Genomic DNA, 22,187 nt, shown 5'->3' with positions numbered 1-22,187 from the left:
AAGAGTGGTGTACTTCCAAATAGTCAAAAAACCAAAAGTAACACTTCTACATAAGAGGGGAATAAAATGTGTAATTGATAATTGTAGACCAGTTTCAGTTTTGTCGGGGTTCGGCAAAATTATGGAAAAAATATTCATTCGAAGATTAACAACCTTCTTAAATAAAGAAAGGCTGATAAATGACTCAAGACATGGGTTCAGAGCTGGAAAGTCAAACCAGTCAGCGATTTTTGCCTCTTTAAATGAAAAACTAAAAGCAGTGAATGATAAGCAACATATATCTGGAAGATTTCTTGATCTTAGTAAGACCTTTGATGTTATTGTTAGTCGCATTCTCTCATATAAGTTAAATAATTATGGAATTAAGGCCAATCTGAGAGGTGGATTGAGTCAAACCTCAATAATCATCAACAGATTACAGAAATAAATTACAAGAATATTGAAATGCAAAAAATTTCTATTTTTACAGTAATGAGCATAAAAATCAAGTATGGAGCCCCATAAGGGTCAATTCTGGGACCTGTCCTATTTCTGCTGTATGTGAATGACTTGGCTGATAAAATACATGATGGAACCACAGTATTCTTTGTAGGATGATGCTAATATTCCAATTAAATTGCACAGTGAGGAAATCTGCAAGAAACTGCAACATTAGTCACGCATAACCTGTGAGCTTGAGATCACTATGACACACTCCCACAAGGAGAGAAAAACAATTGACTAACCTGGGCCTGCATTTGATGGGATCTTCTGGACTTAAGTGATCAATAGACACTACTTTAATGCAGAGAATGAATGTTACATCATTTTGTCCCATAACTGTGTGGGCCTTTGTAGGGTGGCACTATTGATCTGCAGAGTGGGCTGTGTCATAAGAAATGTGCTTTCTCATTTCCAAGTCTTTGAAAACAACGGCAGCCTGCTTTCTGTGCTGTGGACTTCTACTCCATTGCATAGCCTCCATTTGTGTCCAGAGTTCTGCAAGCAAATTTTGAGTATTGTGTGAGAGTCTGGGATGTGGAGGCCTACAAGTATTTTTTAATGCATTACACAACTCCAAAAACATTACTGGGAGGGCATCGATCCATGAACCCATCATATGGTGTAGGTGCTCCACAATGTTGTTTGCAGCTGTGTGATGTGGTGAAGACCTTATCATGTGTATCATGTACAGCCAGGTCATTGCATGAAATATTTCACCTCCCACAGCCAATGATGGTTTGAAATTACTTTTTGAGGACAGCCAAAATGTGAAATATAACAACAGGTGAACATGCACAAGACATTCTCAACAGTTTGTGTTCCCAGTGGGAATTCATCTGGCCACAAGGTGTATCTGCAATCCCTGTGAGGCAGTGCTGGTAGTTATGTGTGACCTAGGAATGGTCCTACCAAGTTGAAGTGGACATATAAGCTACAGGATGTGGTCGACGTGTTGTAAGGTGGTGTTTATCCCCTTCACCTCTTCCTCTGGACTGTGACCAACAAACAGCAGTACTGTGGCACTTAGTTATCCAGAAAATCTGGACAATCAAAACATTCAGAAAAAATTAGTATAACCCTGGTTAAACACCAGAAACATACCTGCTATATTTACTTTCACATCAATACAATTTACACATTACTTTATACAGTGATGGTCAGAAATTCCTTTTGAGCCAGATTCACACATTATTTATACACAGCACGATCATGCAGGTGTTTCACCAATATCACTTCAAACAATGTTGTTTCAGTCTGGTGTTCCAAGTAAAACATTATTTAATAGAGCTGAGTTGTTGCCTCTGCATATGTCATATGTCTTCAGATTGAATGCCAACTTCATCAGCTAGTCCATCATTGCATGGTCTGGAGATGAACAAACTGCAAAAATTTCATCATCAGAAATCATACCATACGCTGTCAATCATTTACATAACAAACGCCTATATCTGAGTATTCTAAAATGTTTGCAAATGATTCAGCAGTCTCTGATGAGGCAACACTGTCACCAGTTTCTTCATTCAGTGTGCAAACTGTGGCAGTGGATTCGCAAATGGTTAACCATAGACTATTCTTCCAATCTGACATCATTAATGTTCCAACACCAAATTCACAGTTATGTTTTGCAACAATTCTTTATCCATCTTATGCAATGCATCTTTGTGTCCATGAACACTACCAACTTCTCTCTCTTTGACGTCATTTTACTCTCGTAACAAAAGGGGGGACTACAGAACTCTGTAGCTCAATGTTAACATTTTAACTGACACCATTCCAGGTTCCACATATGGTGGTTGGCTGAATTTTAAATTTAATTATTGTCATCACTGGTTATTGCTGGAGTATCAAATACTGTACCAAATTTTTTTAAAAAACGTATAGAAAGGTCCAAATGAGATCCGGATAAACAAAGTTCATCTGTACTGGAATATGAGCACAATCTCCCTGAGATGAGCAGGGTTTCTGATCATCTCGTACACAGTTGGCTTCACAATTCACACAGATAGAAATCTAATGAACTTAAATCTGGGAAATGTGATGAGCACTCCAACAGACCTATCCATCTCCATTAAAATCAGATATCCAGAAATGCCCAGGAAGTTGGCCAACAATACAGTGGGACACCATCACGCTGAAAGAAAGCTGGAAATGCCCTATCTACATATATCAGCGAAGGCAGTACATCTGTATCCAACAGCCTACAATTAATGTTCCCTGAAAGAAGAAGGGTCCAACAATACTCAGACTCCATATACCACATCAATGTATACTCTTGAGCTCATCAATTACCTTTGATACATCCATCTAGTAAGTGTGGATCAATAACTATGATTACGTTTATTTACCTCTCTATACACTCTAAATTAGCTTCATCCATAAACACTACATCACAGGGGAAATAGCAGTTTTTGTCCAGCTTGTGAATCACCTACTCTGCTATAACTGGATTGCCCTGAATGAGATGTTGTAACATTTGCATTCTGCAAGGATGTTATTTATGTATGGGGCAAAATTATCATTACTGATGTACAGCTGAGTCCAGTTTCCAGTGAGATGCGGTGAGAGCTGCACTCTGGACTCTTATCAAACAATTCCAGAACAGCAGTGTATGTTACTTCATCCACAGTGATTTTTGATCGTCCAGCTTTCAGTTTGTCTATGACAGAACCAGTTTCACCGAATTTTGTGAGATGTTTAACCACTGCATTGTAGATAATGGGTAGTTCGTGTGGGTGGTATTGATTGAAATCCTCTGTGATCACCAGAGTGCTCCTCTCTCTTCATATCAGGACAATCTCAATGTGTCCAACTCATTCTAACACTATCAACTTTCAAGTCACCTATAAGAAGAAACAAAAGTCATAACTCAAGAATGAATAAATCTGTGCTTAAACAAAATGCACCTTTTTTTTGCGTCATTCTCTGTCTGTTTGATATGCCACATGATGTGATTATATACACAAAGACAACACCCATCACAGTACAGCATTAAAGTTTCTATACCTACTAGCTCTACAGATGACAAGGAGATTGAAAGATCACATGATGAGATAAACTAAATTATTCAGATTATTAAGGGAGACAAAAATTTAATTGCAATAGGGACTGGAATTTGGTTGTAGGAAAGGGAAGAGAAAAGAAAAATAGAACATGGACTAGGGAAAAGGGAAGCCACAAGGTAGAAGTTTGCTTAGAGGACAATTTAATCACTGCTGATGCTAACAAGGGAAACTCCCCATTGCACCTCCTTCAGATTTAGTGGCAAGATGGTCCAATGGATAGCTCATCAAAAACTGAACACATATCAAACACGAAAACAGAAGAAGGTGAACTGAACTATGAAAAAAAGCAAAATACAAACAGTGAACAGGCCAAGTTTAACAAGTGCAATATTGAGGGGCAATGAACAGCAGTGGCCCTTGAACAATTCTCCCCCCCCCCCTCCCCCACAATATTATGAACTGTCCGTCCAGTCATTGTTTGTTCTCTTTCTTTAGTCTTGGTGGCAGTTGTCATACTATACATTGGTTATAGAATACGAGTCATGTGGTAAGAAAATGCAACCATCATAAGTAAACGAGATTAATAGTGACAGCAGGTGAGATACCACTTACACGTCTCACAGAAATGAAAACAACAAATAAACAGATGTGAACTATGTTACAGCTAAAGAATTCAAGAGTCAAAACTTCCAAAATGGAATGCAACTTCAAAAACATTAAAAATATATGTTTGACAAACCACAAAGAAACTGTGTGATTGTGAAACTGTTTCATTCATTTGTTGCAGCTTAAGTGTTAAACTATTATAATTTCATTTCCTTGAAAGTGATCATATTCACATTCATACGAACACGTAAATTGGGCAAGAAGGCATATCTCACTCACTTTACCAGGTGTAGAAATTAGGTGCAACAGAAAGAGATTCCTATCACATGACACACATACTGCCCCTAATGCCATGTTTGACACACCAGATGTGTTCTCCAGTGGAGGATTCATTTGACTTGTTGCCTTGCCATCAAATGTTTGCAGTTTACATTTGAAAACCACTTCCTTTTGGCTGCTAACAGAGTGGTTATGCCAAATCATTATAGGTCCCTTTTTTACACCTCACTGTTGCAAACAGACATTACATCATGACACAGACATGAATCAAGTGAACAGCGAAAAAAAATATTGGTATGAGGCAGATTTGAACATGGCTCACTTGTGTGGCAGTCCAACACCACTTAACCATGATGCCTTTGCTCTTGCATGCTGTCCTATATTGCACTTCTTGTTCCTGGACCGTTCACTGTTTCTGTTTTGCCTTTTTTTTTCACAGTTCAGTACACCTTCTTCCTGTTTTCATACTTGATCAGTGCTCAGTTTTTGATGGGCTGTCCATTGGTCCCTCTTACCACTAAATCTGAAGGGAATGTAATGGGGAGTTCCCCTTGTAAGAATTGTAAAAGAAGGTTGTATATGTGGAAGAGATTTTGAGGCCCTGGAAGGTTTCAAACAGATATATAATAGCAAGATAGAGATTTCGAAACTGCAAAACATTTCCAGCAGTAGATTTAGACTCAGACTACAATTTATTAGTTATGAACAGCACATCAAAACTGAAGAAACTGCAGAAAGGTATGGAATTAAAGAGGAGGGTCCTGGATAAAGTGAAAGAACAAGAAGTTTCTGAGAGTTTCAAATGGAGCATTAGGCAAATATTGAGTGAAACAAGAGAAAGGAATATAACAGAAGATGAATAGGTAACCCTGAGAGATAGTGTAGTGAAGGTATCAATGAAACATTTAGGCAAGGTTGAAATTGTCACATACCACATGAGATACTAAATTTAATTGATGAAAGGAGTAAATATAAAAACACAACAAGTGAAACAGGTCTAAGGGAATACAGACAAATACACAGAATGGGATTGACAAGAAGTGCAAAACAGCAAAGCAGGAACAGGTAGAGTCAAAATCCAAAGCTGTAGAAGCATGCATGACTATGGAAAAGATAAATGCTGCTTACAGGAAAATTAAAGAACCCTTTCGGAAAAAAGGTACTTGTTGTATGAATATGAAGAGCTCAGACTAGAAGCCAGTACCAAGAAAAGAAAGTAAAGCTGAAAAGTGGAAGAATGTATAGGACTATAGAAGGAAACCAACTTGAAGACATTATTATGGAAAGGGAGTAGACAAATAGAATATGGGAAATATGGCACTGTAAGAAAAAAATTGATAGGGCATTAAAAGACCTAAGTCAAAATATAACCCATGAAGGAGATGATATTCTCTCAGAATTATTTATATCCTTGGAGAATAAACCATGACAAAACTATTCCACTTGGTATTCAAGATATACGAGCCAGACAAGAATGCAATAACCTAATTCCAAAGAGGGCAAGTACTGGCAGATATGAATATTACAGAAGAACTGAAGCCAACCTCATGAATGATTATTTTTGGTAACTAATGAACATGTACTGAATCAAATTAGAGAGAAAATAAATTTATGGTACAACCTGACTAAAACAATGAATCAGTTGATAACATGTACTGACACATCAAAGAATCATCAGTTTGGTGATGGTGGGACTTGGGTGGGAGGGGGGTGGGGGGAGGGGGGGGGGGAGTGTAACAACTGTATGGGAGGCCTAGATTTGTCTACAAAAACAGGTTCAAATGGACTTAGTTGCAATAGGTATGCAAAGAAGAAGAGGCTTGCACAGAGTAGACTAGTGTGGAGAGCTGCATCAAACCAGTCTTTTGATGGAAGACTACAACAGCAATAACATTTCATGTGAACACTAATAATATATAATAATTTATAAGTTAAAACAATGATCACTAGAAACAGGCACTTCCAACTTGGCCAGTGCCAGCCCAAAGTCTAAATCCAACAGAAGGATGGAAAATATAAGTTTCATACCACTCTATGCAGCTATCAACAGCATTAAACGGAAATGAAATGAGCATATGGCATCGCTGGCCAGGAGGCCCCTACTTGGGGTAGTTCAGCTGACAGGTGCAAGTCTTATTTCATCCAATGCCACATTGGGCAACTTGCACACCAGTGATGAGGATGAAATGATGATGAGGACAACACAACACCCCGTCTCCAAGCAGAGAAAGTCACCGTCCTGGGTAGGAATCGAACCTGGGCCCGCTTCCATGGGAGGCAAGCACGTTACCAGCCAGCTAAGCAGGCAGACAACTACATTAAATGATTAATGGATACTGTAGTGATCAAGGCAGACAAGACTATCAATACATTTAATTCTGGCTTCTACTTTACAGCTTATAGGATCTTCATGGATGGCCACCTCTTTCTGTCTGCAACTATTGTCTGTCTCATTTTAACCCTCCCTCTAACACATTGTATTTGACCCAGCTGTGGCCAGTTATTGTGCCCCCACTGAAAGAATTTCAGCCCTCATTGACCAACACCTCCAACCAATTGCCCATAATCTAGCATCCCACATCATAGATACCAACTGCTTCCTTCACTGACTCTCCACCATCCGTACTCCTTTACCTCCTGGATCCCTACTCATCACTGTTGATGCCACATTCCTATAACCAACATCCCTCATGCTCATGGTCTTACCACTATTGAACACTACCTTTCCCAATGTCCTTCAGACTCCAAGCCCACTACCTCATTCTTCATACACCGTACTGACTTTATTCTAACCTAAACTACACTGAAGCACCAAAGAAAGTGGTACAGGCATGCGTATTCAGATACCGAGATATGTAAACAGGCTGAATATGGCACTGTGGTCTGCAATGCCTATATAAGACAAAAAGTGTCTGGAGCAGTTGTTAGATTGGTTACTGCTGCTACAATGGCAGGATATCAAGATTTAAGTGAGTTTGAATGGGGTGTTATAGTCAGCACATGAGCGATGGGACACAGTATCTCTGAGGTAGCTTTGAAGTGGGGATTTTCTCATATGACCATTTCATGAGTGTACCGTGAATATCAGGAATCCGGTAAAACATGTAATCTCCCACATTGCTGCAGCCGGAAAAAGATCCGGCAAGAACAGGACCAACAATGACTGAAGAGAATCATTCAGTGTGACAGAAGTCCAACATTTCTGCAAATTGCTGCAGACTTCAAAGCTGGGCCATCAACAAGTGTCAGTGTGTCAACCATTCAACGAAACATCATCTATATGGGCTTTCAGAACCGAAGGCCCACTCATGTACCCTTGATGACTGCACAAGACAAAGCTTTATGCCTCACCTGGGCCCATCGACACTGACATTGGACTGTTAATGACTGGAAACATGTTGCCTGATCGAACGAGTCTCATTTCAAATTGTATTAAGCGGATGGACATGTACAGGTATGGAGACAACCTCATGAATCCATGGACTCTAAATGTCAGCAGGGGAATGTTCAAGCTGGTGGAAACTCTGTAATGGTGTGGGGCATGTACAACTGGAGTGATATGGGATCCCTGATACATTTAGATACGGCTATGACAGGTAACTCGTATGTAAGCATCCTGACTGATCACTTGCATCCGTTCATGTCCTTTGTGCACTCCGACGGACTTGGGCAATTTCAGCAGGACAATGTGACACCCCAAACATCCAGAATTGATACACAGTGGCTCCAGGAACACTTTTCTGAGTTTAAACACTTCTGCTGGCCGCCAGACTCCCCAGACATGAACATTATTGAGCACATCTGGGATGCCTTGCAACGTGCTGTTCAGAAGAAATCTCCACCTCCTCATTCTCTTACAGACTTTTGGACAGCCCTGCTAGATTCGTGATGTCAATTCTCTCCAGCACTACTTCAGACATTAGTCGAGTCCATGCCACATCATGTTGCGGCACTTCTCCGTGCTCGCAGGTGCCCTACACAATATTAGACAGGTATACCAGTTTCTTTGGCTCTTCAGTGTACTTTGCCTTTGAAGAGAAGGTATACAAACAAATCTGCAGCTCAGCCATGGCATCCTCCTATGCCAACCTGTTTATGGGCCTTCTAGAGGGGACCTTCCCAGCCTTCCAAAATGCCAAACACTTAGTCTGGTTCAGGTTCATTGATGATACCTTCATGATCTGGACTCAGGGCCAAGACACACAAGCTGCATTCCTTCACAACCTCAACACCTTCTCTCCTGTCTGCTTCACCTGGGCCTCCTCAACCAAGTTTGCCACCTTCCTAGATGTTGACCTTCTCCTCTCTGATAGCTCCCTCCGCACCTCCGTCCACATTAAACCCACCAACCACCAACAGTACCTACATTTCGACACGTCATCCCTTTCACACCAAAAAATCCCTCCCATACAGCCTGGCCACTAGGGATGATGTATCTGCAGCGACAAGAATTCCCTTGCTCAGCATACTTAGAGTCTCAGGAAGGTCTTCACAGACAGCCACTATACTCCAGACTTAATCTGCAGACAGATCTCCCATGCCATTTCCCCCACATCCCAAATCCTCCCACAACCCCTGAGAACCAACCATAAAGGATTTCCCCTTCATCACTCACTATCATCCCCGACTTCAACAACTGAACCACATCCTTCGCCAGGGCTTTGTTTACCTACCATCATGCCCTGAAGTGAGGGACATCCTACCGAAGATCCTTCCTACCTCTCATAAAGTGGTGATCTGCTGCCCACCCAACCTCCATAACATCCTAGTTATCCCAATGTCACTCCCATTCCCAATTCTTTGCTACAAGGATCATATCCCTGTGGAAGACCCTGCTGCAAGACCTGCCCAAGGCACCCACCCAACACTTCCTTTTTCCACTCCTGTAACAGGTTTATCCTACCCCATGAGGGACTGGCCCACATGTAAAAGCAGCCATGTCATTTACCAGCTCTGCTGCAACCACTGCACAACTTTTTATATTGGTATGACTTCCAACCAGCTATCCACCAGGATTGACGGCCACTGCCAAACTGTGGCCAGAAGCAAAGCAGACCAACCTCTGACATAACAAGCAGCTGAACAAGCAGATGTTTGATTTGAACAGCTCCTTCACTACACGAGCCATCCATATCCTCCCCTCCACCATCAGCTTTTCTGAACTGTACAGATGGAAGTTATCCTTACAACAGCTTCTCTGATCCCGTAAGGTAACATAATGTCCCCACACCCTCCAAGCCTCTTTGTTTGCTGCCCCCTACCAACACACCCACCCATCTTTCTCTGCTCCTTTCCTTTCCACCCCCCACCTCCCTGACCCACAACCTCCTGACACCATGCCTGTTGGCATTCTAGTCCTTGCACACTCTGCCAGACAGTGTTCCTCTGTCCCCCTACCCATACACTACCATTCCTCCTCCTTCCCTGCCCCCTCCAGATTGCTGCTCACATCTCACATGATTGCTGCATTCTGGCCTGAGCTTCTGGAGTAGGCAGTCACGTGTGCATGAGGTGTGTTTGCTTGTGTGAATGAATAGTGTGTTTCTCTTTTGCTGATGAAGGCTGTGACCGAAAGTTTTATGTAAGTGTCTTTTAAACATGCCTGTTTGCAAACATAACATGTCTTCTTTACGATAAGCAGCAATCTTTTCCTACATTGTTGGCATTGCATTTTCAGTTCTTTCTTCCTATGTCTTGCGTAGCTGCCTTTATCCAGTCTCACCTTCCGCCTTTTCCTCCTCCAATAACCTTGACAATCGATCCACCAGCCGTGTGTATAAAGCATTGACTTTGTTTGCTTCCTCATAACTGAGAGGCACAATCATAGGTCAAGACTACAATATAATTGGTAGTTTTTCCCCTTTTAAGTATCTCTTGCTTGTTGAGAAAGTTTTGCCTGATGGCATTAGTCTCCAAGCTGCTCCGATTCTTTCCCTTTCTTCTTTTCATTGTAATTGATTAGTGCACACAAATACCTAAAAATTGGCTCAGTCTTCCAGTAGCCCTGCATCCAGTTTATGCTGTATCTTTCTTCCCCTCCTTCAGCCATACTGAAGGCACACGCTGTGCTTGGTGAGAGAGTTTATATGCTGCAGTGAAGTTAAGTATGTGCCAGTGTACCTATCAACAGGACCATCCAAAATGGCCAATTCTCGGCAAAGGAGTCAGACGAAGGATGTTTCACAACACAGAGAAAAAAATGTAGTGAAACCAATACATATACAGTGGAAACATCTCTCCCCTCCCCTCATTCTAGGATACTGTGAGCTCATGTCCTATGCCAGCCTGAACCTGTTAAATCTCACATGTATGCCTTACCTGTCTGTAATATTAGACCTGTTAAAGACAAGATTATTTTGTTCAGCCATTCCCTTGGAATGTCACCAAAGGTTATCATTCAATTTATTTTCTTCTCAGAACAATTATTCTAATTTCTTATATAGTTCATTATTTAATGTATCACATATTTTGTTTATGTTCAATAGTTTTACATCGCATATTCACTGAAATAATTCCTCTCGCTTTTGTCTTAATCAAGCATCACCAGTTTGCCAGCTTTGGTAACCAACTGAGATACTCTATAGATGCACTAGTTTATAATCTTTGATCCTACAAAATTTTCACAGCCATCCACATTTATCTTTGTATGTGATGATGGCGTACAAGCTGAAAGCAAGTTAATAACATAAAATAATAAATATTGTAGAATATTACACCAGTGTCGTGTGTGTTTTCATTCATAGTGTATAAAATATTCTACCAAGGATCGACAGAACAGTGAATCAATGTGAGTAATTATTTGATAAATAGCTAATAAAAAAGATTTGAGTCTAGCAACAAAACTGTGAAACTGATGAACTGCCAATGTGTCTGATGCGTACCACTACTGAGATATTATTCCACATCTGAAAAAAAGAAGAACTGACGAAGTCCTCAGTCCAGTTGCAATCTACGGATAAAAAAAGATAAATGTTTCACGGAACTAATTTTACAGAAAGATCTGTTTGGTCTAATTATTTTAAACAATTTGCAAGCCTGCGTTACTCAGAGTGAGAACATTACAAACTCCACAGTGGTGCTTATTTATGCAGCTTCCACAAAGAAATTTAAATTGACAATAGCAGTTGACATGTCTGCTATTCCAAACTATCGTGGACATGCAGGAGAATGAAGACCTCCATCAAAAGCATAACTGAAACAGACAGAAAAGCACCGGGAGGGATGGTGGTGGTAACTTGGAGTAGGACACAGGATAAGTTATGTTTAAATGATCAGCACTTAGCACAAGAAAGATACAACTGTACCTGGAGAATATTCTTCTCAAGTGAGTTGCAAAAAATTAGCTATCACTGTGTGACAGCAACGGCTACACAGATAGGAACAAAGAAAAAAATAATCAAGGAACTTAAGTGGAATCACTTCATCTCTCTGTCACATGAAAAACAAATTCATAACAGGAATGAAGGAGCACATTTCGTGATCAGTATGGCTAACAGAAACAGAATACAAAATGTTTTATGAAGCCAAAAGCTGCTATTCAAGTACTTACATTACTGGAAAGGTGTAAGTTTATTTGCTGACAATACGTTTTTATGCAGCATTAACAACTGACATAAAAATAAGGTCAGTTTTTTTCCCAAAAGAGAGTTATTATCTGGTCAAATGAAAATGTAGTACCAACTCAAAAACTACCCTCTTGATGGAGGCGGAACGGCACTGTGATCCCTTATTAGGAGAGTACAGTATAGTGGATTATTCTGGAGGTTTCTCAGGCATCCCAGATGTTGAAACAGGCAGCTTCTAAGGTTTTCTACAATTCTGCAACAAATTATGAACAGTGATCAAGTTCTACAGTTCTGTCACAAGGCTGTTACTGAAAACTGGAAGTTAGTTACTATACATTTTCAAATTTTGAAAAATATCTTTACTGTTTTAAATGAATCCTTCTATCAGATTATATAATCATTTTAAATTTTTCTGTTAAACATACTCCAGAAATTTAAGTCATGAGTAGTAGATGTTGCTTTCCCCACTGAATGCCGTATTAAATATTTTCAGGTTCAGGATCTTTCTTACACAGGAGTATCACTTTAAAAAGTATGTTGAGAGTTAAAGTCCACAACGATTAACAAATTTTGCAATTTTTAAATTTTTCCATGGCGAGCATAAAGTACCCCCCACCCTTCCTGACAGTGGTTACATTATTGAAAGTGTGCTGATATTGCTAAGAGAATGCTAAAAGACATTTTTAGTATCTGGACTGTTCTTACACATCACTATCACTTTTAAAAAGTATGTTGTTAATATTAGTCAACAACAATTAACAAATTTTGCCTATTTTCATTCTTTTAGGATGGACATAATGTTGCCCTCTCTGGCAACGTGCTGGTGTTAAATACCTCTGTGTGCTCTGCAATTAGCCTAATTTTGTCTTCAAAACCGCTGCAGGAGTGACACATGAAGGAGGTTGCAATATACGCCTAGATCATCACTTACAGTTGCTTCTTGAAACTTACTGAATGGGCCCTTGCAGAATAGTTTTCTTCTATGTTCAAGCGTCTGACAGTGCAGTCCTATCAGCATCTCTGTCACCCAGTCCTGTCGGTCAAACAAACCTGTGACCATTCATGCTGCCACTCTTTGTATATGTTCAATATCTCATTAGCCCTGAATGGTATGGGTCTCAGACACTTCAGCAATATTCTAAGATGGGTTGCTTGTTTATTTTCTAAGTGATCTCCTTTGTAGGTTGACCATACTTAAGAACCTTCAACATCGCAGCGCGTCAGCAATCGTTAGTTAATATATTAAAATACTAGAAACCCGCCTCGATTGTGTAAAAAGCACCTAGTGTTAACCTAAGTTTCGGCGTAGATAACTACGCCTTCTTCAGAACAATAAAACCCACAAGTGCCTAAGAAGACCTTTGTCAATGACTAAAAGAACGCAATAGCTATACATTTATAAACGAATACAAGGGAAAACACAAACAGTACAAAGTCTAAACCACTACTTAACTTAATGGTGTAACCTCCACCTCACACCGGCCTATGTTCGATGGGCCATGGCAGGTCATGGCCCATTTCTAGTTTTTTAATATATTGACCATATTTCCCTACTATTGTACCAATGAATCAAAGTCAAACATCTGCTTTACCTGTAGTGAGCCTATGTGGTTGTTCCACTTCGTATCCCTACAAATTATTACACAAAGGTAAATTTAAGAGTTGACCAATTCCAATGGTGACACACTGACACTGTAGTCATAGGACACTATAGATATTTTGTTTTGTGAAGCACAGAGTTTTACATTGCTGAACATTTAAAGCTAGTTGCCAATCTTTGGGCCCCTTTGAAATCTGGTCAAAAATTGACTGAAAATTTGTGTGCTTTTTTCAGATATTTCTTCATTAGAGATAACTGCATACCTGCAAAGAATCTGAGGTTACTATTAACATTGATTGCAAGGTCATTAATATGCAACACGAACAGTAACAGCCCCAGAACACTTCTCCGAGATGTACCCATAATCACTTCACATCAAGATAACATTCTGTGTCCTCCCTACCAAAAAATTCTCAATCTACTCTCAAACTTCACTTGATATCTCAAACAATCATACTTTTGATAATAACTATATGCTTTTTTTCAAGCCAAGAAATACTGCATCTATCTGACTGCCTCGACACATGGCTCCTATGGAGCCACATAATATGTAATTAAATAATTATTCTGTACCTCCTGTATTACTAATATAACTGCCACTAAAGTAGATAAACCGAACACCTGCCACAATGGGGCCATGGAATGGTTTCATTCAAAAGTATTCACCACATGCATTACAACATTTATCCCACTGAGAGACAATATGATCAATTCTTGTTTCGTAGAATGCGATCAACTGCTGATAGATACACAACCATACCCACTCTTGCACTTCATCTCCTGATTGAAACCGACATCCACGTATGTCGTTATTGAGGTCACCAAAGATATGGTTATCATGCAGGGAAAGGGCAAGCTGTATGGAGGATGCTGCAGTGTTTCCCAACCAAATCACTGATGTGCAGCCGTCGTCCAATTGGCAGTATAAAGGCAAGCATTACTGTGTACCAGAAGATATTCCATCTGACAACACTCCTGAGCATTTTGACTTTATGGAGCATTATAAGTGTCTTCATAACACTGTGCATTGATTTTGGTTCCATGCTCAAGGCCCTTGGCGAGCAGAGGGCCTCTGCATTCAAGCAGGAACTAATCATGAACTTACTGGAACTTGTGTGAACCACAGATGAAGGCTACAACTCAGCTATTTCAATGGGAAACACTGCAACATCTTCTATATAGCTCAGATCTCTCACCGTATGATTTTCACATCTTTGGCAACCTCAGGAGATACATGTATGGATGTTGCTTTCACTCGGACTAGGAAGTGCAAGAGTGGGTGTAGTTGGGGATCTGTCAGCGGCGATCGTGTTCTATGAAACAGGAACTGATTGTCTCATCTCTCAGTGGAATAAATATCTTAACAATGTGACGATTACTTTTGAAAGAACCATTCCATGGTCCCGTTGCGATGGCTGTCTGGGCTTCATCTGACTTTCCCTCATTAAAGAAAAAATTTGTGCACCAACTAAGGAAGCTGTATAAAATGTGGACAAATTAACTGATAACTTCTTAGTGAATGATACATCAATCATTATTAGTGGTTCAAATGACATTGAAAAACCTGTGAAAGAATTACAGAGGAATATGATGGAGACTCTGGAATGCATACATAAACTCCCACACAAAATGAACACAATTATTCACTCAGAACCTCTTAGAAATGACACCCAAGACACAAATGAAAAAATCAAGTCTGTGTATCACGTCACGTTAGCTAAAATCAGTACTGCTACGAATGTGAGTAAGAAGAGACTGACCGAGAATTTCAAAATCAAATGGCTGGAAGGAAACAAATACACAGCTCATGGTTTACATTTAAACAAATGAGGAAAGATTCGCGTTTGTAATAGACTTGCTTCTTCGTACACGTGGGGAAAATAGAAAAGCCAAATACAGAAATAAAACATACACAAATGGACAAACAGATAGAAAGCAACTCTCTTGAAGTGAAAGTACCAAATAACAAAAGACACAGCAAAAAGGCAGTCATTAATGGATAGATGGGTGAAAAAGGACTGTAATAAAAGTGGAAATTGGAAACATCTCAACTGAAGAAAGGCAGAATACCACACTTAGTGAAACAACAAGCCATGAATCAAATACCAAGAATACCACGCTTGAAAAAAATGAGGATTTATTTTTCTATTAGATACACTAGTGTAAAAAGTGACATAAGTGGTCAAGCAAGAAATTATGTTTTCCCTATACCTAATTTTAAATTGCTGCATCAGAGTGTTCAATCACAGTCCAATAAACTTAATGAAATAGAAATAATGTTAAAATTATGTGAATGATATTTCTGTCCTATGCATTTCCAAACACTGACTTTAACAATATATGTTAAACCTAAAATACGCCCCTCAGTTCAGACTTCCACACGTTTTGTCGGAAAATGTCAAATCATGGGGTTTCTGTAAATATGTTAAAAAATATTGAATACTACCCAATGACGAAAAAATAAAAATAAAACACTGAATAGTTTAACTACCAAGGCAAAATACAGTTATTATTTGTATTGTATTTGATTTATCAAAACCCAATAAATACAAAGATGATATAAATCTACTCCAGTCATTCAACATAAGCTCAACTTTAATTGAACCAACTCAAAAAAACAGCAAACTTTGCATCTATCATTTAACATGTATGCCTATAACATACAAGTGGTAAACACGGGTTTTTGTGATCATTGTCCTCAAAGTCTTACAATGAATGGGGCAGGAAACTCAAAACTCCGTGCAATATTATGCACTAAATATATAAAAATTACGTAATTCGTGTTTCCTCTTGAAGGGTGGGAACTGGAACGATTTATACAACTGTAATAATACCAATGAAAAAAATTTAGCTCTGTTCAAAAATCAAACAAGTGGGTCACAGAATGGATAAGGATATCATGTCAAAATAAGAGGCGATTGTGTGATTACTCCCAATAAAGTACTACTCCCTATTTTTTACCTATTTCAAAAGTTACAAATTAATACTTAACAAAAGTTACTTAAAAAATAGAAAATAACAAAATACTGTCTAATTCTGAGAATAAAACTAAAGCAGCCTGACAAATTATGAGAAGAGAAATGGGTGCAAGGGCAGTTAATCACAGTAATATAGATCAATTATGAAAACTATCTGATCCCAGACACATGGCTACTACATCCAATCATTATTTCTCAAACACAGCACGCCAGTTGATAAATACACATCAAGACAAACAACTGGACACTAAGAGTGTACAGTCAGATAAAAAAAATCATGCACATACATTGTTTACTTATCTAGTGACATCTGATCAATTCACAAAATTTTTTTAAGGATTGCCTAGTAGACACACAGGGGGTGCTGATGAGCTACCTGATGCTATCATCAAAGCTAGTGCAACATTTATTGTCGAATCACTAGCACAAATAGTAAATTTATCATTTGAGAGTGGTGTATTTCCAAATAATCAAAAAACTGCAAAAGTAATAGGCCGGTTTTTGTTTTGTCAGGCATCAGCAAAATTTTGGAAAAAATGTTCCTTTAAAAGATTAACAGCCTTCTTAAAGAAGGTAAGGTTAATATATAACTCACAACATGGGTTCAGAACTGGAAAATCAAGCTCTCAGGTTTTCAAATCTTGCGCACTGCAGTCCCCAACAATCAGTCTTTCCCTCTCATCCTGTCCAGTAAGTCCCCCTTGAACTTAGAGTTCCAGATGACTTGTCAAACTCTATGCCTTTCCCTAAACCTCATCAGCCCTTTTCCTTCACCCCTCTTCCTTTCCCTTCTACCCTCATGCCAGAAGAAGGAACCATTGGCTCCAAAAGCTTGCATACGTAATACCCATAAAATATGTTTTCTCCTGCCACTGCTTGATGAGTTGTCTGTCCAGTTACATTAAACTAAAAGCAGTGGATGATAAGCCACATGTACCTGGAATATTTCTTGATCTTAGCAAAGCCTTTGATGTTACTGATCATGACATTCTCTTGCATAAGTTCAGTAATAATGGAATGAATTAGTGGCCAATCTAAAACATGGACCCAATGATACCTCAACAACTGTTAACAGATAACAGAAATAAAATACAGAGGCAAAGAAACACAAAAAAATTCTAGTTTATCCAGTAATGATGGGTGAAAAAGATATGTATGGAGCACTGCAAAGGTCTATTCAGGAACCTCTCGTATTTCTGCTGTATGTAAATAACTTGACTGACGAAACACGTGATGGAACCACAGTACTCTTTGCAGATGACACTAATATTATAATAAAATCACAGAGTGAGGGAAAACTGCAGGAAAACGCAACATTGGTTATGCGTAGCTTAGCACAGTTGTTCCAGACCAATAGGCTCATCATAAATTCTGCAAAAACTGTGGCAGTTAATTTTCACATCATACAAAATGTCCATCCTGCAAACCCTAATTTCACCATTGAAGGAAAAAATGTCTCGTGTGAGTCATACAAAATTTTTGAGCACATACACATAGGAAAAACCGAAGTGGGAGGTGCGTCTGAGCAATCTAAACAAAAAACAGAATACACTTATCTATGCTGCTAGGATTCTTATTCAAAATACTACCTGCTCATCAGGGATGACAATATACCGCAGTAGTATACAATCACAACTTATGTACAGAATAATTTAATTTTTGGAGAGACTTACATAATGTAAAAAAAATTAAAATACAGAAAAAGACTATTGAGGTGATAGACTCCTCTTTAAAAGTTTCAAAATATTGATTCTGCCTTGTTTGTATACATTTGAAATACTTAATTTGACAAGACTGAGTATCTTGAAAAAAAAAAAAAAGAAAGAAAGAAAGAAAGAAAACATCTTCAAACTTAATTATGATATAAACACATATGGACAAGCTGAACCTAACCATAAGCACAGTACGTACAATCTTATGCAAAAGTGTGTATCATACTGGAGTTATGTTGTATAACCATATACCTTCTCACTTAAAATGCATACCAACATTAAATACATTTAACATAAAGCAGAAATGCCTCTTGCTCGACCATCTCTTGAATCATAATAATAAGTAATCATCATTAATTAAGTATTACATCACTGCACACTGTAACGTACTCTGTGTTTATCATATTGCCTCACTCAGTAACTACTGCTATCATGTGTAGGAGCAACATAGTATGTCCATATATCTTATTATGGATTTTGATTGTGTTGACCATCCCAAGGGCTACGTGTAACTGTACATTAATTATCTTTAACCTTGTCCTATACAATGTGTACAAACAATGTTCTGAAAGTGATTCTTGGAACAAATAAATAAATTAAAATGGTAATAATGAAAATAGATCACAGTTTTATCCTCAACACTGATGAAGTGTGTAAAACTCTGAGAATTATAAAGTTAAAAACTCAGTTCCTGATCCGTTTTTTGCTGCAAAGAAATATTGTGATTTTTCAATCTAACATTATAACAAAACATCCTAATATTAATTTACAATTCTTGTCTGCGACTGAAAACTTGTGCAATTGATAGCTGGTCCAATTTCTATTTTTACGTAAAACAGCAGAGGACACACAAATTAAAAGCTGCAGGATAAGATTATATTGTGTTCTATAACTGAACTTACTAAAAATAATAATAATAAACCTCTCCCCCAACAATCTGAGTTCTGTAATATCACAGTCTGGAAATTACATGTTATAAATTTCATTCAATAACATTTTAGCTTTGAGTGAGTCAAACATGCAATGTCCTATCTGGGATGTTTTGTCTTACTACTTCAGCACACTCAGAGTTAAGGAAAAAAAGCAGACAAGTATATCAAGAAAATATGGCACTATGTTAAGAAAGAAGACATAAGTAATTATGTAGGGGTTACTTGTAATAAAATATAAGGCAATCTCACGTGGACCTACCAATTGACAGCAGGTAAAACAAGGAAAGCACTTAGTAAACACACTTACTTTGGTGCATACATGTGTGATCCTCAGACCTTCTAAATTCAAAGTGAACAAATGCAAACAGTGATATGTATGTATAACTGAATTATCTACACTGCTACGCAGATTGCAAAATGCTGTAGTACCCATTAAAAGGTGAATATATGCCAATGTTGAGTCCACTCCTCAGTAAGAGAATACGAGGCATCGTAAATCGCTTGTTGAAAATAACAAACGTAAATAAAATGATAAATATGGGTATTAGTTATATTAAAAAGCATATTTAGCACGGAAACACTAAACAGCTATCTGTTACAGTGACCTAACACTTAAGAGACACCCCCCCCCCCCTTGATCAATCTGACCACAATCAAGATTCTGAGGAGAGAGAGAGAGGGACACCATAACACCCTGGATATATAGCATTAAACAGACCTGCACGTGTGTACAATCTAGCAATATTCTGAAAAAAGGTAAAACACAAACAGTATTACCTAATTAGAACTGGTATACTGCATATACCAGGAATTACAAGAATACGCCACGGAAATATGACTAGTTTTGCAAGCTTTCACGAAATAATACATCATCACTGGAGAGAAACTGGTGTAATGAGATGGTCAGGTCACATATTACACATTTCCATGGAGTTGACCAAGCAGCTTCTTTTTCCATGTACCTAACACACATCAGTAATTCCAGTTTCGGAATCGCAGCCTTATAGCCTAAATGTACCAGGAACTGTTTTACATGTTTCTTCTGCCATTCTTTGCATGTTACCACGTAGTTTTTTCTGCAAGTGATCACGATTTTCATTACTAGCTTGGGTTTCCCCCATTTCAGTGTCACATTTACGGAAACAAATAACTAAGTTAGCATTGCCCCTGAAATCCAGTCACAAAATTAAAAAACTTTATACGCCTCAATATGCAGAGCAACTAACGATGGACTGCTGTTGGAAAAGTCGCAATTCAAATTCTTGTGAGCAATCTACCCAACAAAATTTAGACTTCTAAAGTTAAGACTATGCTCCTATCAAATTTTGGACTCCATTTGTAAGTTATTTTCTAGCAAATAATATGTTGTCATTTGATTTTCAACGTGTATTTACGTGGGCATTCCCAAACACCGGTCGGTGTAGCTATACACAGAAAAAAGCTATGTATTCGGGTGATCGTGAAATGACTATACAATTTCAATAATCAGTATTTATTAAACCACCACACAGATCGATAACAATAATTTATACGTCTAATGTCAACACCAGTACCAGATTTAGAAATAATTTCACACTATACTTCCAGATGCTGCAAGTCTGTCACATTTATTTCAAATACAAAAAAATATTTTACAATCACAATAAAACTAGAAATTCACTGAGAAGTCGTTTCTTGTTGGTTTATAAATCATTTAAATAACAGATTACAAATAATGCGACAGTTCTGTAAAACTGCCCGTCGTTCCGAGACAGCACATGATTTGATGAAAGCCGTCTATATGGGCTTAATTTTAAAGTGAAGCCCGATCAGTGAAAATACCAAACACTTGAGGTCTTGCACTAGATAGTAAAAACAACGCAGTCCTTCGGGGTCTCTCGACTGGTTAACGTCAACCAATGACCCAGTCTTCGAAGTCGTGAAGGAGATGTGCTCATCGCCAATGACAATTTCCAGCTCCTGTCTTCCCACTCTGTCGGGCTGCGGCCACAATGAATCATCTTCCTGCATTATCTCCGAGTCATGAATAATGCGTTTCAGTTCTTCCATAACACAATTGTGCACATATGCTTCCTTTCTTATCATAGTATCGTTCTTGTAATTTGAATTATTTGCATATCGTAGTTTCCCATCCGGCCTAAATTCGAATTCCAGGAATTCGTGTCCGAATTTACCTTTATGGCCAACGTAATAACGGATGTAGAAGTCCGTAGACGACATTTTCAACCCGCTTCATGCACAGAATTCACACACGCTTCTCATTCAATCATAAACAAATCCCACAGATATACAAGTGGAAATTCGGACGCTCGCCGTGTCAACGATCATTCGCTGCTGTGCTTGAGTAGAAATATCTTTGGTGGGTGCAATAGCGCACTGCCACAGCGGAATCTAGAAGTCGGCTCTGTAATTGTGCATTTTCTAAGAAGCATCCATAAGATGCAGTTTTTATTCAAATTTGCGCATGTGCATGAATTTCCAGTAGTGCATTTACGCATACGTAATTTCCAATAAATTTCCTTTGGTTGGAATCTTCGCGCTTTTCAGCAGACGACTGGCGGATAGGGCCCATGCATGGTTCTATAGTGTGGTGAGGTTAATGCTGAGAAGCGATTTGTGTGCAATAGAGTTGGCAAAAAATAACGTAACTGATAGAAATAACCGGTTACTGAAAAGTAACGGTTACTGCGATAACCGTTCCTCTGATACAGGCAGTTATTTCAATAACTGTCTTGATGTCAACAGTGCCTCGCGCCATCTGTTGACCGAAGATCGTACTACGCTAGGAACTAAAGCCGCGTACACACTGCCACGGGAAACATGTTTCTGCTGGAAACATTGTTTTCTGCGATGTTTCTCAAATGTTTCCGACTTTGTTTCTGGTCTCTGTTTCCGTCCACACTGGCGGCAAACATTTCTCGTGTGTTCACGTCGTCTGCAGTGCCCCTCGTGTTATTTTGTTCCTATCGTCTGCTGCTGCGTTATGTCTGGTGTCGAAGAAACAATAATGATATGTGGAGCTGCATTATT

At 38.8% G+C, this 22,187-nt stretch overlaps 1 protein-coding gene across 1 annotated transcript; it reads right to left on the bottom strand.

The window, feature by feature from the left end:
* Positions 1–20,633: 20,633 nt before the first annotated feature.
* On the bottom strand, positions 20,634–21,470 carry LOC126197628 (protein mago nashi). The gene has a single exon (XM_049934652.1). It carries the CDS (start codon positions 21,375–21,377, stop codon positions 20,934–20,936), a length of 444 nt encoding a protein of 147 aa, XP_049790609.1. The 5' UTR covers positions 21,378–21,470; the 3' UTR covers positions 20,634–20,933.
* Positions 21,471–22,187: the final 717 nt, after the last annotated feature.

The sequence above is a fragment of the Schistocerca nitens genome, chromosome 1 (assembly GCF_023898315.1).
Source record: "Schistocerca nitens isolate TAMUIC-IGC-003100 chromosome 1, iqSchNite1.1, whole genome shotgun sequence".
NCBI classification, from domain to species: domain Eukaryota; kingdom Metazoa; phylum Arthropoda; class Insecta; order Orthoptera; family Acrididae; genus Schistocerca; species Schistocerca nitens.
The sequence above is the reverse complement of the archived record's forward strand: the minus strand, read 5'-3'. Positions and strand labels throughout refer to the sequence as shown.

Excerpts from the sequence above, each read along its gene's own strand:
- LOC126197628 (XM_049934652.1), bottom strand. The coding sequence starts at position 21,377 with ATGTCGTCTACGGACTTCTACATCCGTTATTACGTTGGCCATAAAGGT.